Genomic DNA, 21,535 nt, shown 5'->3' on the forward strand with positions numbered 1-21,535 from the left:
TCCAGACAGAGGAGCTTTTGTCCCCGCGGTTCGTTTTGAGGAGAGTCGAGTAGCCGAGTGCTGGATCTCAGCCGGCAGACACAACGACAGAAACAGACAGCGGCTGGAATGTGAAGGCCTGCGACGCCTGGAGAAATACTTAAACCGTCTGATTCCTGCACTCGCTGTCTGTCTGGTTCTGGTTTAATTACCTGGACTGGTCTTCTTACATAAAGCAACTTTAAAAAAAACATATTAACTAAAGTGTATTTAAAGAGAAGGATGCAGCTCAGTGTCCCAAATTGAATCAAGCTTGCCTCCATCATGTGACAGGAATCTGTAGGGCTCTAGTCATGCAGTTGATGTTTTATATTTCCCATCTGGACTGAATTAAAACATGACATATGCTGCCTGCATGAACCTCAGATCTGAAGGTTTCCGGGTCTATAAATCGTACATTATTAGAGGAATATTTCATCATTTTTTTTGCATCTTTTCTGCAAATTAGACGAGAAGATTCATATCAGTCTCATGTTAATGCGTTAAATACGGAGCTGGAGCCAACAACAGTTTATCCATCCAGTACTTCTGTGCAGCGTCTCCCACTAGAGCTCTGGTTGCCAGATACCTGGGAGCTTTGGTGTTGGTCTCTGTACAGGCACAGTGGTACCAAACCTGGCAACCTCACTGCAACGGAGAGACTTAATTGTTATTTGGCGTATACTCAGTTTGAAAACGTTTTAATCTCATAAATATCAGAACTGAAATTGTTTTGAAAACAGATGTGACGTCTTCTGTAGTTCTTACGATGTGCAGACATGTTGGTGCGTATTAGATAGATAATTAAACTGCGTACTTACCGACCTTGAGACCTGAAATATAGGGAGGATTTCAATATCATCCTCCCCCAGAACAATTTGAGTTTCATAGATTTTGTTTCCTGCATTCTGGTGACTTTTAAAGAATGAAAATAACAAAATAATAAGTACACTGCCACTGCATTTTTTATCTTGAATACTTAGCGGTTTGATCTGCGCTTCTCCGCTGCGTTCAGCTTATAGTGCCAGAAACAGGTTGTGATAACGAAAAGGAAAAAATAAGGTGTGAAAATCAGGAGAAATACGAGAGAATTGTGACCCCGGGAGGAAACCGGGAGAGGACGGTGAAAAACATGAGTCTCCCGGGAACATCGGGAGGGTTGACAAGTATGTAAAACAGATATCTAAAAAACAAAAACTGGTGTGAGCAACACTTGAGAATAAGTAGGACACATTAACAGATATAAACCTTTGATCACACAAACAAGACAGAGAAAGAACTCAAGAACTCAGCCTGTGTTTACCTTTATCATTTAGTGAAAACAAGACTAGTATTTTTCTTTATTCAGTCAGACAGTGGAAGGAAGGATGGAGCCGTTGAGAAGGTTCTGGAGGGATTTGATTTGATTCAGCAGGATTATCTGGTTCCTGTTCGCTGTCTTTACTACTACTGCACACTGTCTCTGGGCACAGCTGAGACTCACAGGTTTTTGTGTTTTAAAGAAGTGATTATTCTTTTTCTGGAGCTTTTGATCCTCATCAGCAAATTGACTTTCCATGATTCCAAACATCTAAACAGATACGATCAAAAGCTCCTCAACAAGCGAGTAAATGAGTAGTGGTGATATTTGTTTGTCAATGTCTTATATTGTTTGGCAAACAGATGATATATAATGATGGAAAACAAGTAAAAACTCATGATCAAGAAGCAATCATTCCTATTTTTAGTACTTTATCCTGCCAAATAACTGATAATTCAAGGAAAACCAGTTGTGTGTGTGAACAGGGTCGTCTAAAGCACAACAGCATTGTTCAATAGTTCAGCCAAGAAAAGGTGAAAACAAAAGAAAGTGGGACACGGTCATCCCCCACCAGACTCCACTGAAAGATAAGAGGTTTATTCTCCTGATGAAACTCTGTACGTGTGATTGATAACGGCTGACAAAGCCAGTTTAGCTGCAGGCGTGTATTACTAATACCTGTCACAACAGCTCTGTCACCATGTTTTAGGAATCACATGGACACGAATGCACTTAAATCAAGGTTTGGTCTTCGTGTACGAGAGCAAATAGAACAAACTATTAGCGAGACAAATAAGCAAAAAGTACAAACAACTAGAAGGCACTTGAAAGAAAACAAACTTCCTCTTTCCCATCACTTTGAATTTAAGTAGATTTATTGACGCTGTAAACAAGCCCGGAGGACTTGGAAGTACATCTGAAGTTACAGCTAAATAAAATTAATTATCTGATGGCCGGAAATGTGGATCTTCTTCTTTTCCAAAATCGAATCAGTCGTTCTTTGGCCCGCGGCCTATCTGTCAACTTAATTTCACAGAAAGGAATCTGTTCATGTTCACGTCAAGTTTTAGCTGGAAGAGGCACAAACAAACGACAAAAATAGAGCCTTTGTGTCGGCGGTAATTTAGAAATAGGAACCTTTTTAGATTAGTCCAGATGCAGGGAAAGTACTGCTAGTGTGGTAGAAGAAGGGAGTCTGTGTTTTAGGCTTGTTTGTTCAAAGAGAAGACGGAAAAGAGAACGTTAGATATCAGAAGGAAGATCACAGTGACATTTGTTTCATTACATTTTTAGTCATGCTAGTGAGGCGGCAACGTCGGTCGGTCTAGACTGAAATATCTCAACATCTATTGGACGGATTTCCTTGAAATTTTGTACAGACATTCGTGGTCTAGCGCAACCATGAGGTTGTAGTTTTGAGTGAGATGTCAACTAATAGACAACTAGTGGATGGATTTCTATGAAGTCTGGTTCAGACACTCATGCTCACCTGTTCCAGATGAATTGTAATAACTTTGATGACCCTCTAATGTTTCTCTTAGCGCCATCATCAGGTCAACATTTTCATTTTTATGACCGGATATCTCCACCTCAGCTGGACTTGAGATGCGAGACTGGAGTTGGAGTTGAGAGACAACGTGTACGACCGGATTGTTTCACAAGTAGCCAGTTGACATGCTGATTTTAAACCAATAAAGCGAAATCATTGTCAGACGATAGCCGGTGGGTTCCCAGAATGCATTTCAGCCAACACATTCCGACACTTTTGCACGAGGACTGTTTACCTGCATTCAACCAAAGCCTGCTCTAACGTGATTGGTCGATACTTGGACTACAAACAGAAACCAGAACATTTCCGTTACCAAAATCCTGTCCCGTTGCTACAACTTCTACAAATGAATACAGGATCTGTTTATAGAGATTAAGTGCTAAATAGCAAATGATAACATGCTAAGTTAAGATGGCGAACATTCGACGTGCTTTACATCAGCATGTTTATCAATGAATCGATAAGTCGCTCTGCAGAAGGTGAATCAACACCTATCCTGGTAATCAATCAATCGTTTGACTCACTCTTCAAGGAAATCACCAAATATTTCCAGCTTCTCTAATTTGAGCATTTGCTCATTTTTAGTGATTTAAATCATTGTCAAATGAATCTCTTTTTTTTTTGGTCGGACAAAACAAGCAATGTGAAGATGACACCTTGGGCATTTTTATGCCTCCGCACCGGCATTATGTTTTAGATGAACTGATTAGATTTTGGTGGTCAAAGGTCACTGTGTCCCGTTCACGTGAACATGATATCCCTGGAGGGAATTTCTTCAAATTGGACACAAACGTCCACTTAGACTCAAGGATGCACTGATTAGATTTTACTGGTCAAAGGTCTCTGTGACCTCACAAAACACGTTTTTTGGCCATAACTCAAGAATTCATCTGCTAATTATGACAATTTCACACAAATATCCAACAGGATCAAATGAGGAAGTGATGATATTTTGGACAGACATGGAACTGTAACTTTACTTGTTGGCGGAGGCGTAAAACGCGAGGCGGTAACTCTAGTTTAGACCAAATGATTAATTCATGAAATAATCAGCCGATTGTTTTGTGCAAATTAGCAAATATTAGCATGCTAACATACTAAGTAAGATCGTAGATATGGTAAACGTTACACATGCTAAACATCAGCATGTTGGCATTGATTGTTATTGCTCACACAACCTCACAGAGCTGCTGGCATGGCTGGAGATTCTTCATTTCAGCTGCAATGATGTGTTTTATCGTGCATCCGCAACTACACTTATGAAAATCTGAAGAAGAAGAGGTTTTGTATTCTCCATTAGAGAGCGTGTTGTCAGTGAGTTTTCCCTGTGTGTGTGTAGGTGTAAGAAGGAGGGACATTTAGCTATTTAAGGCTCTGGTAAGGTGAAGATTTCAGTGGTTTCAGTGGTTTCAGTGGTTTCAGTGGTTTCAGCGTGTCGAGGCTTCGCTGCCTCAGTATTTAGACCTCTGAAGAGTTTTCTGAACATTCGGTAACACACCCCCTCGTCCTCTGTCACTTGCCCTTCATCCAAATGATCTCACATGCTGTCAGCAGCCATTGTTAGCGAGGGGAAGTCACTGGCTTGTGCTACGGGCTTGTAATGGACGCGTGCTATTGTTGGCTTTGTTTAGGTGTTGACTGTTTCGGGGGTGCAGGTTTCTCTTTCCTCTGGGAGTTTCCCTGCTGATCTACATTTAGAGCTGGGCTCCGAGGGGCTTTCTTTCTTTCTAAGAGGTCATACGGGACCGCTGCTATCGAGGCAGGTGTGTTCTCTGTTGATGAGTGTTGTAAAATCTGGCAGACGCCTCCGAACGCGCTCCCAGAGGCGATGTTTGTGGCCTTCAGGGGGTTTTGGCTCAGCAGAATGAGGGTTTGTGTTTGTTTTAGACCTGTTCTCGTGCCAGGTGGCTGTGTTTATAGAGAGACTGTACACCATCAGATATGAAGACGGGAGGTTTGTTTTGCAGGATAAACATTTTTATTTCCAGATGAAGAATCACGATTGTGTCTCTGAGATGACGACGAGCAGGTCAGCCAAGAGCTCAGCCTGTTGTTAAGACTGTATGTCACTCCCTTTAACATCTAATATCTGCAAAGGATCACTCCCGTTTATTACAACCTGGGTCTTATTTTTATAGTTTCAGCCATCATTTCTATCATCGATAATAACTTTGTGCTTATCAAGTACCTGTCTGAGATCAGGGGACAAGGCGACCACTAGAAAACCCCAAAAACAAAGTTATTTGGAAGAAAAAACGCAGGCAAATATTAACATTATTGCCAAACTGTCCGTTGTAAACATCCATCACAGATCGCGGGTCGTCCACTAATCATAGGGTTGGTGGTTTGATCCCCAGGTCCTCCTCTCCACTTGACGTAGTGTCGTTGGGCGAGACACTGAACCCCAAATAACTCCTGATGGTCGGGCCAGCACCGTGTCGTCATAACTGATAGAAATGATGGACAAACGCATGAAAGACCCAAAGTTGTAATAAACTGGAAATATCCTTTCAAACGTTGGTACTGAAAAATTGAACTTGTGTCAGTCGTTCTTCCTCATTTAACTTTTATTCAGCTTCTCAAATGTGAGTAATTGCTGTAATTTTCTTTGTCATACATGACAGGAAATTAAATATCTTTAGGTCTTGGACTGTTGGTCAGACAAAACAAGCAATTTGAAGACCTTTTAAATTGATAAATCGATAATTTTGCAGCTTAAATATCAATGCCATTACTGTTTTTTGGTCTTAAAGGACTTGCAAATGCATTCACGAGTAAATGCCTCACACCACAGAAGAGTCAGGAAACCCTGAAGAGAGCTACTGTCTCATATTGGACGCTGTGGCGTGTTTTCAGTACCAGTACTGCATGCACTGGATCATTGACGTGTCATTGAGCATCATGCAGGATAATTTGCAGGCCAGTGACTGCTTTACCATGACATTGTTTCAACCATTGTGGGGTTTTTAAATACTTTGTGCCTTATTTGACAAAAAGCTTCTCTTAAATTACCGTGCACAACTCTCTGAAACATCACGTAAAGGTTTATAGATTTCTATAATCTCTATCAGGGTTAGTTTAACACAGATGAATCAGCTGATTGTTGTTTAATGTCCAGGGAAGGTCGGGGATACATTACTGTACATGCCTTTTAAATGTAGAATTAAGTAGAGCTGCAACAATTAATCGATTAGTTGTCAACTATTAAATTAATCGCCAACTAGTTTGATAATCGGTTAATCAATCTGAGTAATTTATGAATTTATTTAGAATGAAAAAAAGGTAAAAATGATCTGATTGCAGCTTTTTAAATGTGAATATTTTCTGGTTTCTTTAATTCCTCTATGACAGTTAACAGAATATCTTTGAGTTGTGGACAAAACAAGACAATTCAGGACGTCATCTTTGACATTTTACTAACAACTAATCGACAATGAAAATAATCGACAATGAAAATAATGGTTAGTTGCAGCTAGAATGACGTTGTGTCTTTAACCGTGTGCAAAAATAAAAAGTGCAAAGAAAGTGAGATTTCTGCCGTTTTAGACGGATGTCATCTACGTGTGGTAAAATAGAGAACACCATCATGTTAGATGTTTGATTTATTTAAATGTCCATTGAGACAAAACAGTAAATGCATTCATCCGTTCTCCACTACGGCTCATGTGACTTGATTCCTCTTTCTGGAAATTTCCCTTTCTCTCTCTCTTTCTCTGTCTCATCACTCTTTGCTGACACTTTTATTCGCCTCACATTCCTCCAGCCCACATGTACATTCATGGTCATTCATGGGCTGGACGCTGTAGGTGAACGTAGATCTGATCTGAAGTGTTGGAGCGAGTGAGGAGGAGGAGGAGGAGGCCGACTCCGGATGCCAGACATTTCTGTGGACTTTCCAAAAACTCACTCCAGAAGCCAAAAAACACTTCACAGAAATTTTATTTCAGAGTTAAAGAAGAGTTTCAGAGTTTAACATTCAGTCCATGTCTTTATGCTTATGACATTTATCAGATATTTAGCTGATGAAATGGATTATAAAGTGACTCTTCTGCTGTCAAACAAAAGAGTGTGACTTGATTTGTGCTTACTAGCATTAGCTGCCACCTCTTGGTGTTTGTTTTAAAGTGCTGTCTGCGTGTGCCTGTATATTCTGGATGTTTAGACGATAACGGTGCACGTTTCAGTAGTTGTCAGTGTTTAATTGGCCCCGGTGTTAAAACCACCACCCGTCTGATACGTCTGGATAAAACAAACATTTATATTTTTATTGTAAATACCTTCTGACCCAGTTTCTCTCTGTTGTTTTATGCAGACAGGAACATGTGGCGACTAGATTTAGACCAGTAAATAACCCCCCCGCCTGTGATGCTGTTTGTTCAGTTGCATGGTTCATTACAGTAAACGGTAAATAGGTTTCTATAAATAAGTGTTATCAGTGTCTTTCTGTTTTTAGAGCATCGTGTTCAAAATAAAATGTTCTGGGACATTCAGTGTTCCCGGCTGGAAGCGTGAACATTTTGTGGTTTTATGGCATAATTACTGTGACTAACATCATCCGTATAGATCAGCTAATGGGAGCTTTGAACTTAAACAATCAACAATAACACATGGAAAGTTACAATAGGGATACCACGGGGGGAACATTCACACCAACTTAATAAACTCGTGACAACACCAATGTCTGGAGGAGTTAGTGAATAATCGGTAACATTGGACATTTTACAAGAAAAGATTGTTGTCGATGACGCTCAATATCTGTAGAGCGCTTACTTTGATGTTTAACGTTGGATAGCTGTGTGTCTGTTAGTTTTGAAATATCAATACATATCGATACTGAACAAATTAAATGGTCTTAATACTCATTTTCCATAGTATCAATACACGGTAGTACCACATGGTACCGATGATGATACCTTAGAGGTATTGACACACCGAGCCAACGGTCGGCCGTCAGACAGTTTGGGGCCGTCGTTGAGCGTCTGTCGGCCTAGTTTATTCGGTGTTTCCCGCACTGTCGACTCTATTCTGCCCGTGTCGTTGGTTTTTCGGGCGATTCAGCATTTTGAATCGGTGGCAGAGCTCGTCGGTGTGAGAAATCACTGATTGGCTGTTCAGCTTCAACGAATCAGTGCAGGAGAAGAGAAACGGAAGTGAGGAAAGCAAGCCAACGAGTAAAGTCAAGAGTGCGCACACATTTTCCATCTTCATCTCATCTGATTGTTCCAACACACGGATATTTTCACAGCGACATGAACATCTGGAATGAAGCTAAGTGATGAGTGAGAGTGGTGTGAAAATGGTCGGCCTCGGTCTTCCTGTTTCCCTTTCTGAATGATGAATACAGACTACCACCGCCTGCTGATGTGGAGAGTTATTTCCTCTCATGCAGGAGCAGAACGTACGTGCTAACTGGCCGTCGGCTGTCGTCTTTGCGGTGTGTTCGAGTGCAACTTTTTTGGCCAAGACAAAGGAGACGTGAGGCGACGCAACAGTCGGCCTTTGTCGCTGCTAGTTCTCTGATGTCGGCTTGGCGTGTCTGGGCCTTAAGTTTTCTAGTTTCATATGATACCAGCACCCTCACTTTAGCTCTAAAACCTGCTACAGCCTCTGAAAGAAAGTAAAGTCAAACAAGGTCGCCGGCGTCCGCAAGGAGTGGAAGAGATCAACTGAGGATAATCCAATTTTTTTTCAGGAGATCACAGAGTTAGGAATTACATGAAGGTGGAGTCTGTGATTTCCAATGAAGCAGCGTTCCCCTGCGAGCAATTAACAACATTTAGCTGCGTTTCTTTTAACCATCTTTTGTCTGTAATTTTCCCCCAAAATATCCTATTTCCTGAGCCAGGGTCTGCCTATCTTTAGAAGCCACTTCCTGTGTGTTTGTAACCAGGACGGTGCCGATCTGGTTGATGAAGCAGCTCTGAAGAAGCTCTGAGTCAGGCTGAAGGAATGTTTCTGAGGGAATTCCCTCTCATTTACTCACAGCTTCTTATCGACGTTCAGGATCCAGTTCAACACGGCTTGGCTTGTTCAGCTGCTGGAGTCCGATACTCTGCTGAAAGAATGCAACCCTGACTGAATTGCAAAAAGCCCTTTCTGCATTTTTTAGCAGCTACGTTATTTGAGCAAAGTGCCCGGAGAGGTTTCATCTTATTCACTTTAGAGACTGAATGCAAATCAAAGGAGTCGGTCCAAAGAAACATTTAGAAAGACTCGGTGAGAAAAGAGTCCTTCATCACCAGCTGCAAGTGTTGATTGCGTTCTTCAGATTTAAGACCGACCTGCTAACGTTGTCTAAAGTTCAGCCTTTTCTAATTGAAGAGGTCTCTTGTCAGATGTTTCCTGGTTAGAAAACGCTCACCTGCGTCCCGGCTTCTTGGTGACGGTTAACAGGCAAACATGCTGGCTATTTGTCAAAGCTTTTATTTGTTCCTTTCTTTCTATTTAAGTGACACTGAACCCTTCTTGTTTCAAAGTATTGATCGCTCAGTGTTTTGTTCAAGAGAGTTTTTGGTCCTCATGGCGACGGGATGAATGGGAGCATTTATGGTGGGACGTGACGTGGCGGATGGAGCGCGGCGCTGCCCTTGAGCGATGCATTTTTTCAGGGCTTGAAGTGATAGCAGCGCGGCCTCTGTGGTTTGGCTGATAAGCGGCTCTCCTGCTGTCAAGGCCCTCCGCTGCAGCTGGGCCTCAAGCCTTTATATCTGAGCAGGATTTACAACAGTCCAGGGGTTTGTCTCCCCATTTATCTGTCACACACACATCCTCCCTCTGAAACACACTCTGTCAGGAGGTTACTGAAGTTCAGGTTCTGGGTGTACACTTCTGTTGATGGTTTGATATCCCAGTTAGAGCCACTTTCTATGCCTTTCTTTCTTGTGTTTAAGAACACATATTGTTGCTTTTCAAGCCTGTGGAGCAGCATCAGCCGTCTTCTATTCATAACCACGTGTGTGATTCAAAGTTTTTCCTGTAAGTTGTTGGTCCTACTCTGTTGTTGGAGGACAAAAGCATCCCTCTTTTAACTGAAATTAATCACATTATTCTCAAAAAATCTACGTTTATGAGAACAAATGTAATTCACTGAACTCCACAGAATGGTATTAAAGGTCCCATATTGTCAAAAAGTGAGATTTTCAGGTCTTTCACATTATAAAACAGGTTTAAGTGCTTTATAAATACTGTTAAACTATCAAAACGCTCTATATACGGAGAAATACACACAGCCCGTATTCAGAAATTGTGCGTTTGAAACAAGCCGTTAGGATTTCTGTCCATTTGTGATGTCACAAATATACAATATTTAGACCATTACACGGTTTTAAACGTAAACATTCTAAATGTGTCCCAGTTTATTTCCTGTTACAGTGTATGTGAATGACATCAGCTGACAGGAAGTAAACATGGACCCAAACTGTTGCCTAGCAACGCAATTCCGTTGCAATGCACTAAAACGGAGTGTTTCAGACAGAGGGTGAATACAGGTATATTCAAGCAGACAGTACCAGGCAAATAATGTGTTTTTTGAACATTACAGTATGTAAACATGTTCTATTAGAAACACAAAATACAAGTATGAACCTGAAAATGAGCACGATATGGGACCTTTAACTCTCTTTGTCTGTAGTTTCTCAACTATTAGATGGATTTTACATAAAGAAAACCAGAAACAACCACCTCAGATACTGTAGCACCCTGAGGAAGGCAAGATAGTCCAAAGCAAGCGTGGCATGTTGGAGAAAATGTATTCAAACATGCATTTTTCTGTTACCTGGTATTCTGATTTATTTTCCTGCTCTGCTAATTTTATATTTCCCTTTTACTCAAATGTTACAGATCATAAACTTTAGATTTAAATTCTGTATAAATCACGTCAAAAACGACGAACCTTAAATACGAGAACAGTAGCAGACAGTGCTCGAAGATACTGTATCACTTTTTCCAAAATTCACAGCCGTCCTCACTTTGAGCTCGTCTCCATGGCAACACGGACACAACAGAGCGACTTGGCGTTGACTGAGATGTTACCGAATAGATCCCTGACCTAAAAAAAAAACAGTAGGCAGCGAAGCACGGGGAATCACACTGAGCCCTGGAGATGGAGTCTGATGACTCACGCTCCCAGGATGCACTACAAGGGGCCGTGACAGATTACATGCACATTCCTCCAGTCGAGGCCTCGGCTTTAGTGATTCACACCAACTGTAGCTCTGCTGTTTGGAGTTAGATGTGTTCAACAGCCTCGCTGCTCAGCTCACACTGTCGAGGTTTATCTTCCAACAGTTCTACAGACTGCTGATTGTAAGCACACGCTGTAGTGTCATAAACTGTTCTTTGTTTTGAAAGATGCGCTACTGAGTTGTAAGAAAGGATTTTGTAATCCTTGAGTGATAGCAGGCGTCTTTAGTCTTTTGGAGTATTAACTATTTTGCCTTTAGTAGTATCAGGTAAAGGGAGAGTTCGGGTGTTTCTCAGAGGAGTTGTATGAGGTGCTTCTCCATAGTCAGTTTATTACCTACAGTAGATGGAGTTTGGAGAAACAGACGTGTTTTAGACATCTAAAAAATTAATATCAGTTTAAAGGGACTGTTTGTAAGAATCAGAAATGTCTTGTTAACAGCTTCACCTGTGGCCGTTAAGTCAACCAAAGTCAGCGTCCTGTTGCTCGCGCTTGTGCTCGCTCTACATAGACATGAACGAGCATCGCTCAACACAGTGAGGCGACACACGTCAGCTAAAAGCACAATATCACTCTATATTTCAGCTGCTTGGCAGTAATGTTAGCTGACCAGACGAAGGTCTCTCCATGAATCACTGCTGATCCTAGTGTTGGCTTTTCCAGCCTCAGACTCCCGACCGCGGCCGGAGGGAACAGGGGAGACACCGGAGTTTCTCGTTTCTCGCTGCGGAGCCCCGTCACTTCACAAGACACGGGAAACCTCTGTTGGTCTGGAGGAGCTGCAGCAGTTATTTCTGCACAAACGTCCGCTGAACATTCACTAGATATTCTCAGAGCTAAACTAACTCTTCTGCAGTGTGCACATGTACGTGAGAGTGGAGCGAAAGAGTGAGAACGAGCGCGGTGTGTGAGTGAAGGCAGGCAGAGGAGCAGAGTACAGCAGAGACTCCGGCCCTGGAGACCAAAGCTGCGGCCAACACTGTTTAACAGATGGGCTTCACTAGATACAACCAAGAGGTTTTGGTGCTTCCGTGTAGTTTGTGTTGGAGTCTGAGTCTGAACAGCGTAACTACACGCGAGCGCGCATGGGACACCGACCCGGATTGATTTATAAGTGTAAGAAATTACAAACAGTCCCTTTAAGTGAAGTAAGTTTTATTATATTTATCACATAATACAACAAATTCTCTCAGAAAATAATGAAGAGTTTAACAAATTCAATTACTACCAGTACTAAAAACATAGTACTGTATGGTTTGGACGGAGGCCTTTAAGGTCAATATCCCAGTATCGAAGACTTTGACCCGTTCCCAGTCGATGCTGTGGGTTTCGGTCTCGTGTTCACAGACACTTGATGTTTGTTTTCAGAGTTCATTGTGGTCTTTGAATCAGAGAATTTAGACTGTTTAATCAATTATGAAATGGTTGCAACTCTAGATTAATGATCTGTTGATCAGCTAATTGTTTCAGCTCTCCTCCAGAGCTCCGTCTGTTAAAGTAACAGGATCAGGAAAGATTTAGTTTCACTCTTAATCTGTCAGAAGTCACTCAGCTTATTTAGCTTTAAAGTTTAGTGACCTGTTGATTAGTTTCATGTTGTGTAACTTTCAGCAGGTTTCACACATGACGTGTTGTTGACAGCGGTGAGGATGAATGAAACCGTCTCTGTGAGTTTTTTTCATGTTCAGGAGAAAAAACAAGAACAAGATGCAGCGCCGGTGACATGCAAACAGCCCACAGAGCTCTCATTCATGCAACAAGCGGCTTGTGTTAATTCCCTGTTTGGGTTTATACAGGCTGCAGCTTGTATTGTAGTGCCAGTTATCCAGTAAGCTCTGTTTAGTAACAAGCTATTGTTTGTTTGTGCACGGCCACGCACATGATTCACCGGGTATGACTCACGGACCAAAGAGAAGAGAGCCGGGTCACACAGATGGTCATAATTAAAGGGTATCGTCCCAAAATGTCATTTTTAACTCGGCGTTCCGCATGGTAACGGGGTCATCTTTTCCTCTGTCTTCTCCGCCCTCTAATCTGCAGATATTTGAAGAGCTCGTTCCAACGTGGAAAAATCCAGCACACAATTTAAGGATGTAACTCAAAGAAAAATTAAGTAAAATGTCTTATTTTGCGTCTCCTCTTGTCTCGCAGAGCTCGACGCAGGAGATCGGCGAGGAGGCCGAGGAGGACGCCATCTTCACCATCACGTTGAGGAAGGTGCAGCTTCACCAGTCGGCCAGTAAGGGGCAGCGATGGCTCGGCGTGGATACGGACTCCGCACTGAGCCTCTACGAGACCTGCAAGGTGCGGACCATCAAGGCCGGCACGCTGGAGAGGCTGGTGGAGTACATGGTGTCGGCGTTCAGGGGCAAAGACTCCACCTACGTCACCATCTTCCTCTGCACCTACCGCTCCTTCGCCTCCACCAGGCAGGTGCTGGATCTCCTGCTCAACAGGTACAGTGATGGCAGATGACACACCTGTCTGTGCACCAGTGGTTCTTAAAAAAATTAATTGAAAAATGGAGTGATAAATAAGTGATTTGATTAATTTATAGCCGATTTGGCTAAAACAGTTGTGATATGATGAAAACAGAGAGACATGCTTCATCAACATTTTCCATTTTGGGCGCAATGTCCATTTTGCTGTTATCTATTGTATGTGTATTTTCTCTATCCTATTACAATATATGATCTGGTACTTATAAAAGTAAATTAAAAGAAAAGATGAGATCTTTCGTCCCCTGAAAACACAGCAGCACAAGAAACAAGCAAAGAACAATTTAAAAAGACATAATAAACCTTCACAGAGAAACCGTAAAAGAGAAAGTCGTTGATGTTATCTGTAATTAACTATTCACAGCAAGCCGACTCACTCGTGCTTCTCTTTTTCTTGTAATTTTAGTGCTGATATTTGGTCAAATTTTATGTTATTTTCCATAATTTAATTATAATTTAAAGCTTTCTCAAAAACATCTTAATGTATTTTACGATCTTTTGGTTAAATTTGTCTATTTACAAATGTCAACTTTTTTAAATTGTATTCCATACATCAGCTTTGATTTGATTTTAACACAATTCTTACTATACATGTTAAATGGGAATACGTTTTGGTCAATAAAGTTTAGAAAACAAGCTCACTGACTCCAGCTGTCATCCAAACTGGTAGATTTTAGCTATTGACATAAAAGAGATAATGATAGTCAGGAGGATCTCCAGCTTTTATTTTGGCATTTCTAAAAATGAGTTGGCTGATAAAGCTGTTACAGAAGGGTTAAGTTAGAAAATTAAGTTTAAGTATGAACGTGTGCCGTTCCCAAATGAGATATCTGACATTTACAGAAAGCAATGCCGTTTCTTACAGGATGAATTAAAGCAGAACATCAAGAAAATATCCGAACTGTGCACACCTGGTTCTCTTTATTTCAAGTCCGGTGTATGAAGAATTGAAATGTCTTGTTCATTAACGTCATTGAACGAGACTGAACTTGAAACTTGTGTTTGTGTTTTAGGTATGCCAAGCTGCAGAACGTCCCTGTAGCCACGGCACACCGAATCTCCCAGGACGACTGCACAGAGCTGAGAAAGTGAGTCTGCTGCTGCTGCTGCGACCTTCAGCGCCGAGCTGCCAACATTAATCACTGAGTGCTTTCACAGCGCCGAGCCTCGGCCCCACTCCTCCCTCTCCTCCCTCTCCTCCCACTCCTCCCTCTCCTCCCACTCCTTTAAAGGGATACCAACAGAGACTGAAGCTGTAGCAGATTATTTCTTTCTGCTAGACACCTGTCAGACTGTTGCTGCAGGAGTTTGATTAAACACAGCTCATTAACTTCTCAGAAAGAAACTCTTACTGCTTCAGTTTTACTAAAACAGACCGTTACAGGAGTTAATTCAACCTCATGTTAGCAGTGTTAGCACATCTCTTTGAAATCAGGGGTTATGGGTAGCTGTTGTGTTTATGTTATTGTGTGTTTGTGTGTGTTGCAGCACCGTTTCGTCCATCCTTGGCGCATGGCTGGACCAGTACTCCGAGGACTTCTGGAGTCCTCCGACCTACGACTGTCTTCACCAGCTCATGTCCTACCTTCACCACCACTTCCCCGGCTCGGACCTGGAGCGCCGCGCCCGCAACTTGCTGGCCCACTTCCACCGCCGACATCAGTGTGAGCCTGATCCTGATGGTATGAAGGCAGGACAGGAGAGGGACAACAGCAGGGCAGGGACTCCTGGAAAATGGGGTCAGGGGAGACATACTGGATTATTTTTTTGATTGTAAATGAATCTTGTGCAAAGTACAAACAGTTTGTCCTCTCATGTACAGCTCCACATTTCCTGCAGCCGTAGACACAATGTCAGTTCACATGTCTCTGTAAAGAACAGTTTGGTTGTACAAGTGATAAGGACTCGATGTCAGTCGCTGTCAACACACGAGAGATTGAGCACGGAACAAGCGAGAAGGTCACAGGAAGGATGAGAAACAGCAGAAGTGCAGGAGCTGTGTTCATGTTGAGCTCAGGTTGAGGCAGTGTTTTGATGTTTTTGATTTAATCTCTTCAGGGGAACACATCGGCTGCCCTTTCGCTACGCAGGAAGAGAGTGGCTTCGAGGACGAGCTTCCTGCTTTCAGCTTCCTGTCGTTTGACCCCATCATGGTGGCGGAGCAGTTCACGCTCATGGACGCGGTGAGGATGTTTTCCCTTATCAACAGATGTCTCCTTCAACCTCTGTTCTCTTCCGCAGTACAGTCACTCTTCTCTAGAGTTTCCAAGACAGTTTTTTTTAGGTTCTGCAACTATTTTTTATTATCAATTAATCTGCCAATTATATCTTTTGATTAATCGGTTTATTGTTTAGTCCATAAAATGTTCAAAAACAGTGAAGAAACGCCCATAGTTTCACCTTCAGATGTCTTTTTTTTGTCCGACCAGACGTTTTAAACACAAATATAATCAGTTCACACATTAGACAAGGAGAAGCAGCACATCAGAGAAGCTTTGGTATTTATGCTTTTAAAAAAAAAAAATACTAAAATGATTCATTATCAAAATAGTTTAGTCATCAACTAATCATCTCACCTTTACAGTACACCTTTAAAACATCTAACTAGAACTGATATGATTAGTGAATTGATTAATTAGTCAAACAAAAATAATGTATCTGGAACATTTTGATTATAAATTAAATATTTTACAGGCTTTACAGGAACAATAAACTGATGAAAACAGGTTTTTAAAACAACAGTTTTGCTGCAATAAAAGGCTGAAGCTTTTTGCATGTTTTAGCCCGTTAACCTCAAATCACACATTCTGCACATCTCTGTGGTTTTAGGGCATTTCAGTACCTTATAAAAATCTGTCTGCAGAGACTTGAGATTGCTAATCCTTCACAGTGAATATTTATTTAATTCCTTTTGGTCACAATTATTTGTTTTAAAAACTCCCTTTTAGTGCATTTAAAGAAGCTTTGGTGTTAAACGATGCCCAGTCATCTGATTCTTTTAGAGTCAGACAAACAGCCTTTTAAACTACATTTTTTAATACAGAAAACGACCGCAAACCACCACAAAGGAGAGTTTTCAGAGAGGTATATCCATAAAGTCGGGGGAGGCAGAGTAAAAACAAATTGTTAAAAATCGATGCAACAGAGAGAAAGATATCTTCACCTCCAGTATGAGATTCTTCATCTCCCGTAATAGCATCATTTTGTGAGCATCCCTCTTTGTCCACATCTTTTAAAATCCTTTACAAAGCCTCACAGAAGACGTTATTCATCTTCATTTAATTATTTCAACTCAAACAAGTGTCGTGACATGCTGATGAATCCTCCTAATGATGAGTAAACTGTGTGAAATTACCTTTTAAAACAGCCTCTGCATGAAACCACATATTCTAAAGTACATGTCTGGTCCTTAAAGTGAAGAATGTAATCATCGTATTCATGCTGTGTTGTTAATATGTCACATGTGTCTCTGTCCAGGATCTGTTTAAGAAGGTGGTGCCCTACCACTGCCTGGGGGGGATCTGGTCTCAGCGGGACAAGAAGGGGAAGGAGCACCTGGCTCCCACCATCAGAGCCACCGTGGCCCAGTTCAACTCCGTCACCAACTGTGTCATCACCACCTGCCTGAGCAACCCCACGCTGAAGCCCAACCAGAGAGCCCGGCTGCTGGAGAGGTGGATCGACGTGGCTCGGGTGACTTTATTTGCACTGTTTTACATTTATTATATTATATTAAATGCTTCACACTGTTCCTTTAAAGTTAAAGCTCGGTGTTGTTGTATCTGTTTCTGACCGGGTGATTGTTCCCGTTGCGTTCAGGAGTGTCGGATCCTGAAGAACTTCTCCTCGTTGCGAGCCATCCTCTCCGCCCTGCAGTGCAACGCCATCCACCGCCTGAAGAGGACATGGGAGGAAGTGTCACGGTACGTTTCCCTGTAATATATTTGCACAGATTGAATATTGTTGACGGCGGTGGGTACGTTTGGGGATCTTTGTTTGTTCGTTGTTCGTGCTCTTTCTTACCTCCGTTTCTGTTTGCAGGGAGAGTTTCCGCACCTTCCGCGAGTTGTCCGAGATCTTCTCAGACGACAACAACTACTCCCTCAGCCGAGAGCTGCTGGTGAAGGTGGGTCACCGCTTCTCAACAGCACACACGTCCTCTTTAATAGTGACTTTAAATATGAAAAATATCAAACATGTTGTAGCTTGTCAATTTCTTCCTTGCGTAGTAAATGGAGGTAATAAAAACCAGTTTCACTCACATACTACTTTTAAGATTTTAAAATGATCTCTGCTTGTCTACTAATAACTATATACAAATAAAACATACAAATTTCTAGTATTTCTTTTTAGATCTGAGCTTTCAGATTTGGCTCCGGCACCGTACGAGCTGCTTCCGGACAAAACAGCAAAAACCTAAAACATCAGGAAAAGTAATAGACAGCAAAAGCACCTGTATTTGCAGCGTGCATATGAGAGAACAACACGGCCACTATGCCTAAAGCGAGTGGAAGTAGAGCGCCGCTGCTCTCGCTGCACACACACACACACGGCCCCGCCGTCGCACATGGACCCAACTCATAAATACGTCTGTTATGACAACACAAATTCTTTAAGTATCGGTACTAATAAAACTGGGTATTGTACTGTTATTAATGGCATTGTATTGCAATACTTTTCTAGTATCGGTATACGGTGCAACACTAGTAGACTTGTAAGTGCAGTTCAGTGATCAGAGCTCTAACAGTCTTACAGTAAACACAACATAATACTACTAATGATGAGATAGAGGAGCTGCAGAAAACAGAATAAAAGCACAGAGACGAGGAGAAGTAAAAACTAAACAGACCAACCAATCAATCAATCTGTGTGCGTTATATAAGGTGATAGCAGCAGGATGTATGGCTCGGTGACCTGTCCGTTGGTGGATTTCCTGACGTCTGTTTCATAACAGCTGCAGAGGAACATCCTGCAGAGGGAGAACATCACGTACCATATATTATTATTGTACTACATATTACTCATGATGTCCTGTGGTACGGCTCCGTGCAGCTGACAGACGGCTGTCATCATTTATCTGATTCATGGAGTTTTAATGCAGAGAGACGTCGACACCTACGCAGTTCAAGGACAGCCGGTGATGAGGAACACGACTGAACACACGTTCCGTATTCTGCTGATGTCGTAACGAGTGAAATTTCAACACCAACAAAACCAACTAATATATGAAGCAGGCTTGACGGCCACAATTGTTGTCGAAATTCTAACTTCTTCTCAGAATCATAACTCAGTCATATCTGAACACACAGACGTGATGCACATATTTTTATGTTCAGTGTGATTTACACTTTTAAATTATGTCAAGCCAAATAAACCTCCACAAACATTGGCTTAGAAATCATAGAAAAAAGATGCTTCTTATAACTACAGAACGTCTGAGAATCATCACGTTTTTAAGTTTTCTTCAGCAATAAAGTAATCCAGTGATAGTTGTCTAAACATCCATAGGTACACTGCAAACAGGAGCTGCTAATAGCTAATTCGGCATATTTTTAATGTGCCAATTTGCCAAAATGTAAAGAAATATAAGCTAAAAGTTAAAGGTCAAGTTGAGGCAATATTATACTTCCTGTTTACATCCCCCAAAGCCCTAATCGGAGCTCTAGTTCCCAAATTTAGAGCATGATCATCCCCCAAATAGAAGTAAGACAACGAATAGTAATAGGAGTTACAGTTTCCATTAATAGTAGGGCTTTCAATTAATTAAAATAGTTAATCGCAAATTAATCACACATCTTTTATCAGGTCAAAATGTAATGTACCTTAGAGGGAGATTTGTCAAGTATTTAATACTTTTATCAACATGGGAGTGGACAAATATGCTGCTTTATGCAAATGTATGTAAATATTTATTATTGGAAATCAATTCACAACACAAAACAATAACAGATATTGTCCAGAAACCCTCACAGGTACTGCATTTAGCATAAAACAATATGCTCAAATCATAACATGGCTCGACTATGACTTGCCCCAAACTGCATGTGATTATCATAAAGTGGGCATGTCTGTAAAGGGGAGACTCGTGGGTACCCAGAGAACCCATTTACATTCACATATCTGGAGGTCAAAGGTCAAGGGACCCCTTTGAAAATGGACATGTTAGTTTTTCCTCTCCAAAATGTAGCGTAAATTTAGAGCGTTATTTAACCTCCTTCATGACAAGCTAGTATGACATGGTTGGTACCGATGGATTCATCAGGTTTTAGTTTCATATGATACCAGTATCTTCACTCTGGCTTTAAAACTGAGCCAGCTACAACCTAAAGAAGTAGTTTTTTTTACATTAAGAAATATGCAGAGTACTACTACTATATATACAGTATATAGTAGTTTTGTGCGGGTTTCCTCTGAGGGAATCCCCGCTGACGTCAAGATTAGGAGGAAACCCTTGGCAGGTGTAGATAACGGCGCTGATCTGACGCCCGTGTAAAAGAACACCTCGGGGCGTCTCCTCCGTCTTGCTCTATCTGCTCGGGCCACGCTGCGTTCACTTGACTCGGTCAGCTCGAGTTACAGGGGGCCTCCGAGCGTTACGTCACCCTGAGGAATGTGACTGGGAGGTGGATTTTACCCCACTTTTGGTCTCTGAAATTCAGCAGCAAGGAGAAAACGTTCAGCATGAGAATGCATGGTCACATTCATGATCATTTTAATGCTTTTAATGACTGTAATGATTGTTCATGCACGTTTAAAGGCCATAAATAGTACTTATAATAATATATTTCTGTTTAATGCTTAGGCAGGTTATTAAGTATGCCAAAACTCACTAAACTAGCTACAGATTAAAGGGGGGAGTAGGATCTCTTGTCTTTTTTAAACTAGGTTTATTTATTTACAGTGTTTTGGTTTACTTAACCTGAAACATCATAAATATTCAGTATATAAACCAGCTTTAAATGAGGCGATGCGCTGGAGTTTATTCACTTTAATTCAAGTTGTGCTGCCCTGCGACACACCAGAGATATATTTCACAGTTAAATTAAACATTGTTGAAAAGCCTGAAGTGTTTTGCAGCTGCTCTACAGTTCATATAAACATTCATGGTTCTGTCAGCTGACAGGAAACACATGCTGTTGCTTCTTTATTGATGTTCTCATTCAGACGTGTTTGGGTTGCTAGCGGGTAATGAAGTCCTGTAGGTGAAATGTGCGACAGGATTTGTAGTTTATTTCTTTGTATATTTAACGTAGACATGTTGTAATGTTGTTATTCTGCAGGAGGGAACCTCCAAGTTCGCCACTTTGGAAATCAACCCCAAACGAGCTCAGAGGAGACACCAGCAGCAGAGAGACCTGGTGAGTCCACACAACTAAAACCACAGCGGGGATTAAGATCCTTCTGTACTCTTCTTCTACTCTAAAATACTCTCCTGCTTCACATTGTTATACTCACTCTCATCCTGCTGCCTCCAACACTGAACAACGAGCTGCAACAGCCTCATCTAGTGGCCAGTAAAGTCTCTGCAGTTTGTCCAGCAGAAAGAGACTCCACTCTTCTCATTTCTCTAGTTCGTGTCTCCTCGTCTCCTCCGTCCTCCGTCCTCTGTCCTCCGTCCTCTGTCCTCCGTCCTCTGAATTATATTCATCATCTGAACATAAACAGGACAAGGTTTTAAATCTGCATCAACCCTACATATTTATCTATTCATTTTTATCTTTACTTTTACTTATTTTTTATTAGTAGTATTATTTTATTTTTTATTTTTTGCATTTTTTGTATTATTTATTATTATTTTCTAATTATCTATTATTACTATTACTATCACTATTTTTTTTTAACAAAAAAGCTGCATTTTTACATAACAAGTTTTGTTACTTCAAAATATTTAGCCGTTAGGTTAGGATAAATGACCTAATCAGATTTTATCTGATTTATATCTGTGCCTCTCTAACTTTACTAATCCTACCCTGAAGAGAGCGTTTTTT

General features: G+C 41.3%; 1 protein-coding gene across 9 annotated transcripts in view; it reads left to right on the forward strand.

Moving 5' to 3' along the window:
- Window positions 1-21,535, forward strand: part of ralgds (ral guanine nucleotide dissociation stimulator) — a 69,970-nt gene that overhangs the window by 39,709 nt on the left and 8,726 nt on the right. For 6 of the 9 annotated variants that reach the window (XM_074639492.1, XM_074639487.1, XM_074639486.1 and 3 more), the window contains exons 2-9: window positions 13,201-13,505; window positions 14,561-14,635; window positions 15,036-15,286; window positions 15,606-15,730; window positions 17,025-17,240; window positions 17,367-17,470; window positions 17,589-17,673; window positions 20,828-20,905. In XM_074639492.1, coding sequence (XP_074495593.1) covers window positions 13,201-13,505; window positions 14,561-14,635; window positions 15,036-15,286; window positions 15,606-15,730; window positions 17,025-17,240; window positions 17,367-17,470; window positions 17,589-17,673; window positions 20,828-20,905 — 1,239 coding nt within the window. The remainder of the gene's footprint in view (window positions 1-13,200; window positions 13,506-14,560; window positions 14,636-15,035; window positions 15,287-15,605; window positions 15,731-17,024; window positions 17,241-17,366; window positions 17,471-17,588; window positions 17,674-20,827; window positions 20,906-21,535) is intronic. The other 3 variants (XM_074639489.1, XM_074639491.1, XM_074639490.1) reach the window with 2 other exon arrangements.

Source organism: Sebastes fasciatus, chromosome 6 (assembly GCF_043250625.1).
Source record: "Sebastes fasciatus isolate fSebFas1 chromosome 6, fSebFas1.pri, whole genome shotgun sequence".
In the NCBI taxonomy this organism is placed as follows: Eukaryota; Metazoa; Chordata; class Actinopteri; order Perciformes; family Sebastidae; genus Sebastes; species Sebastes fasciatus.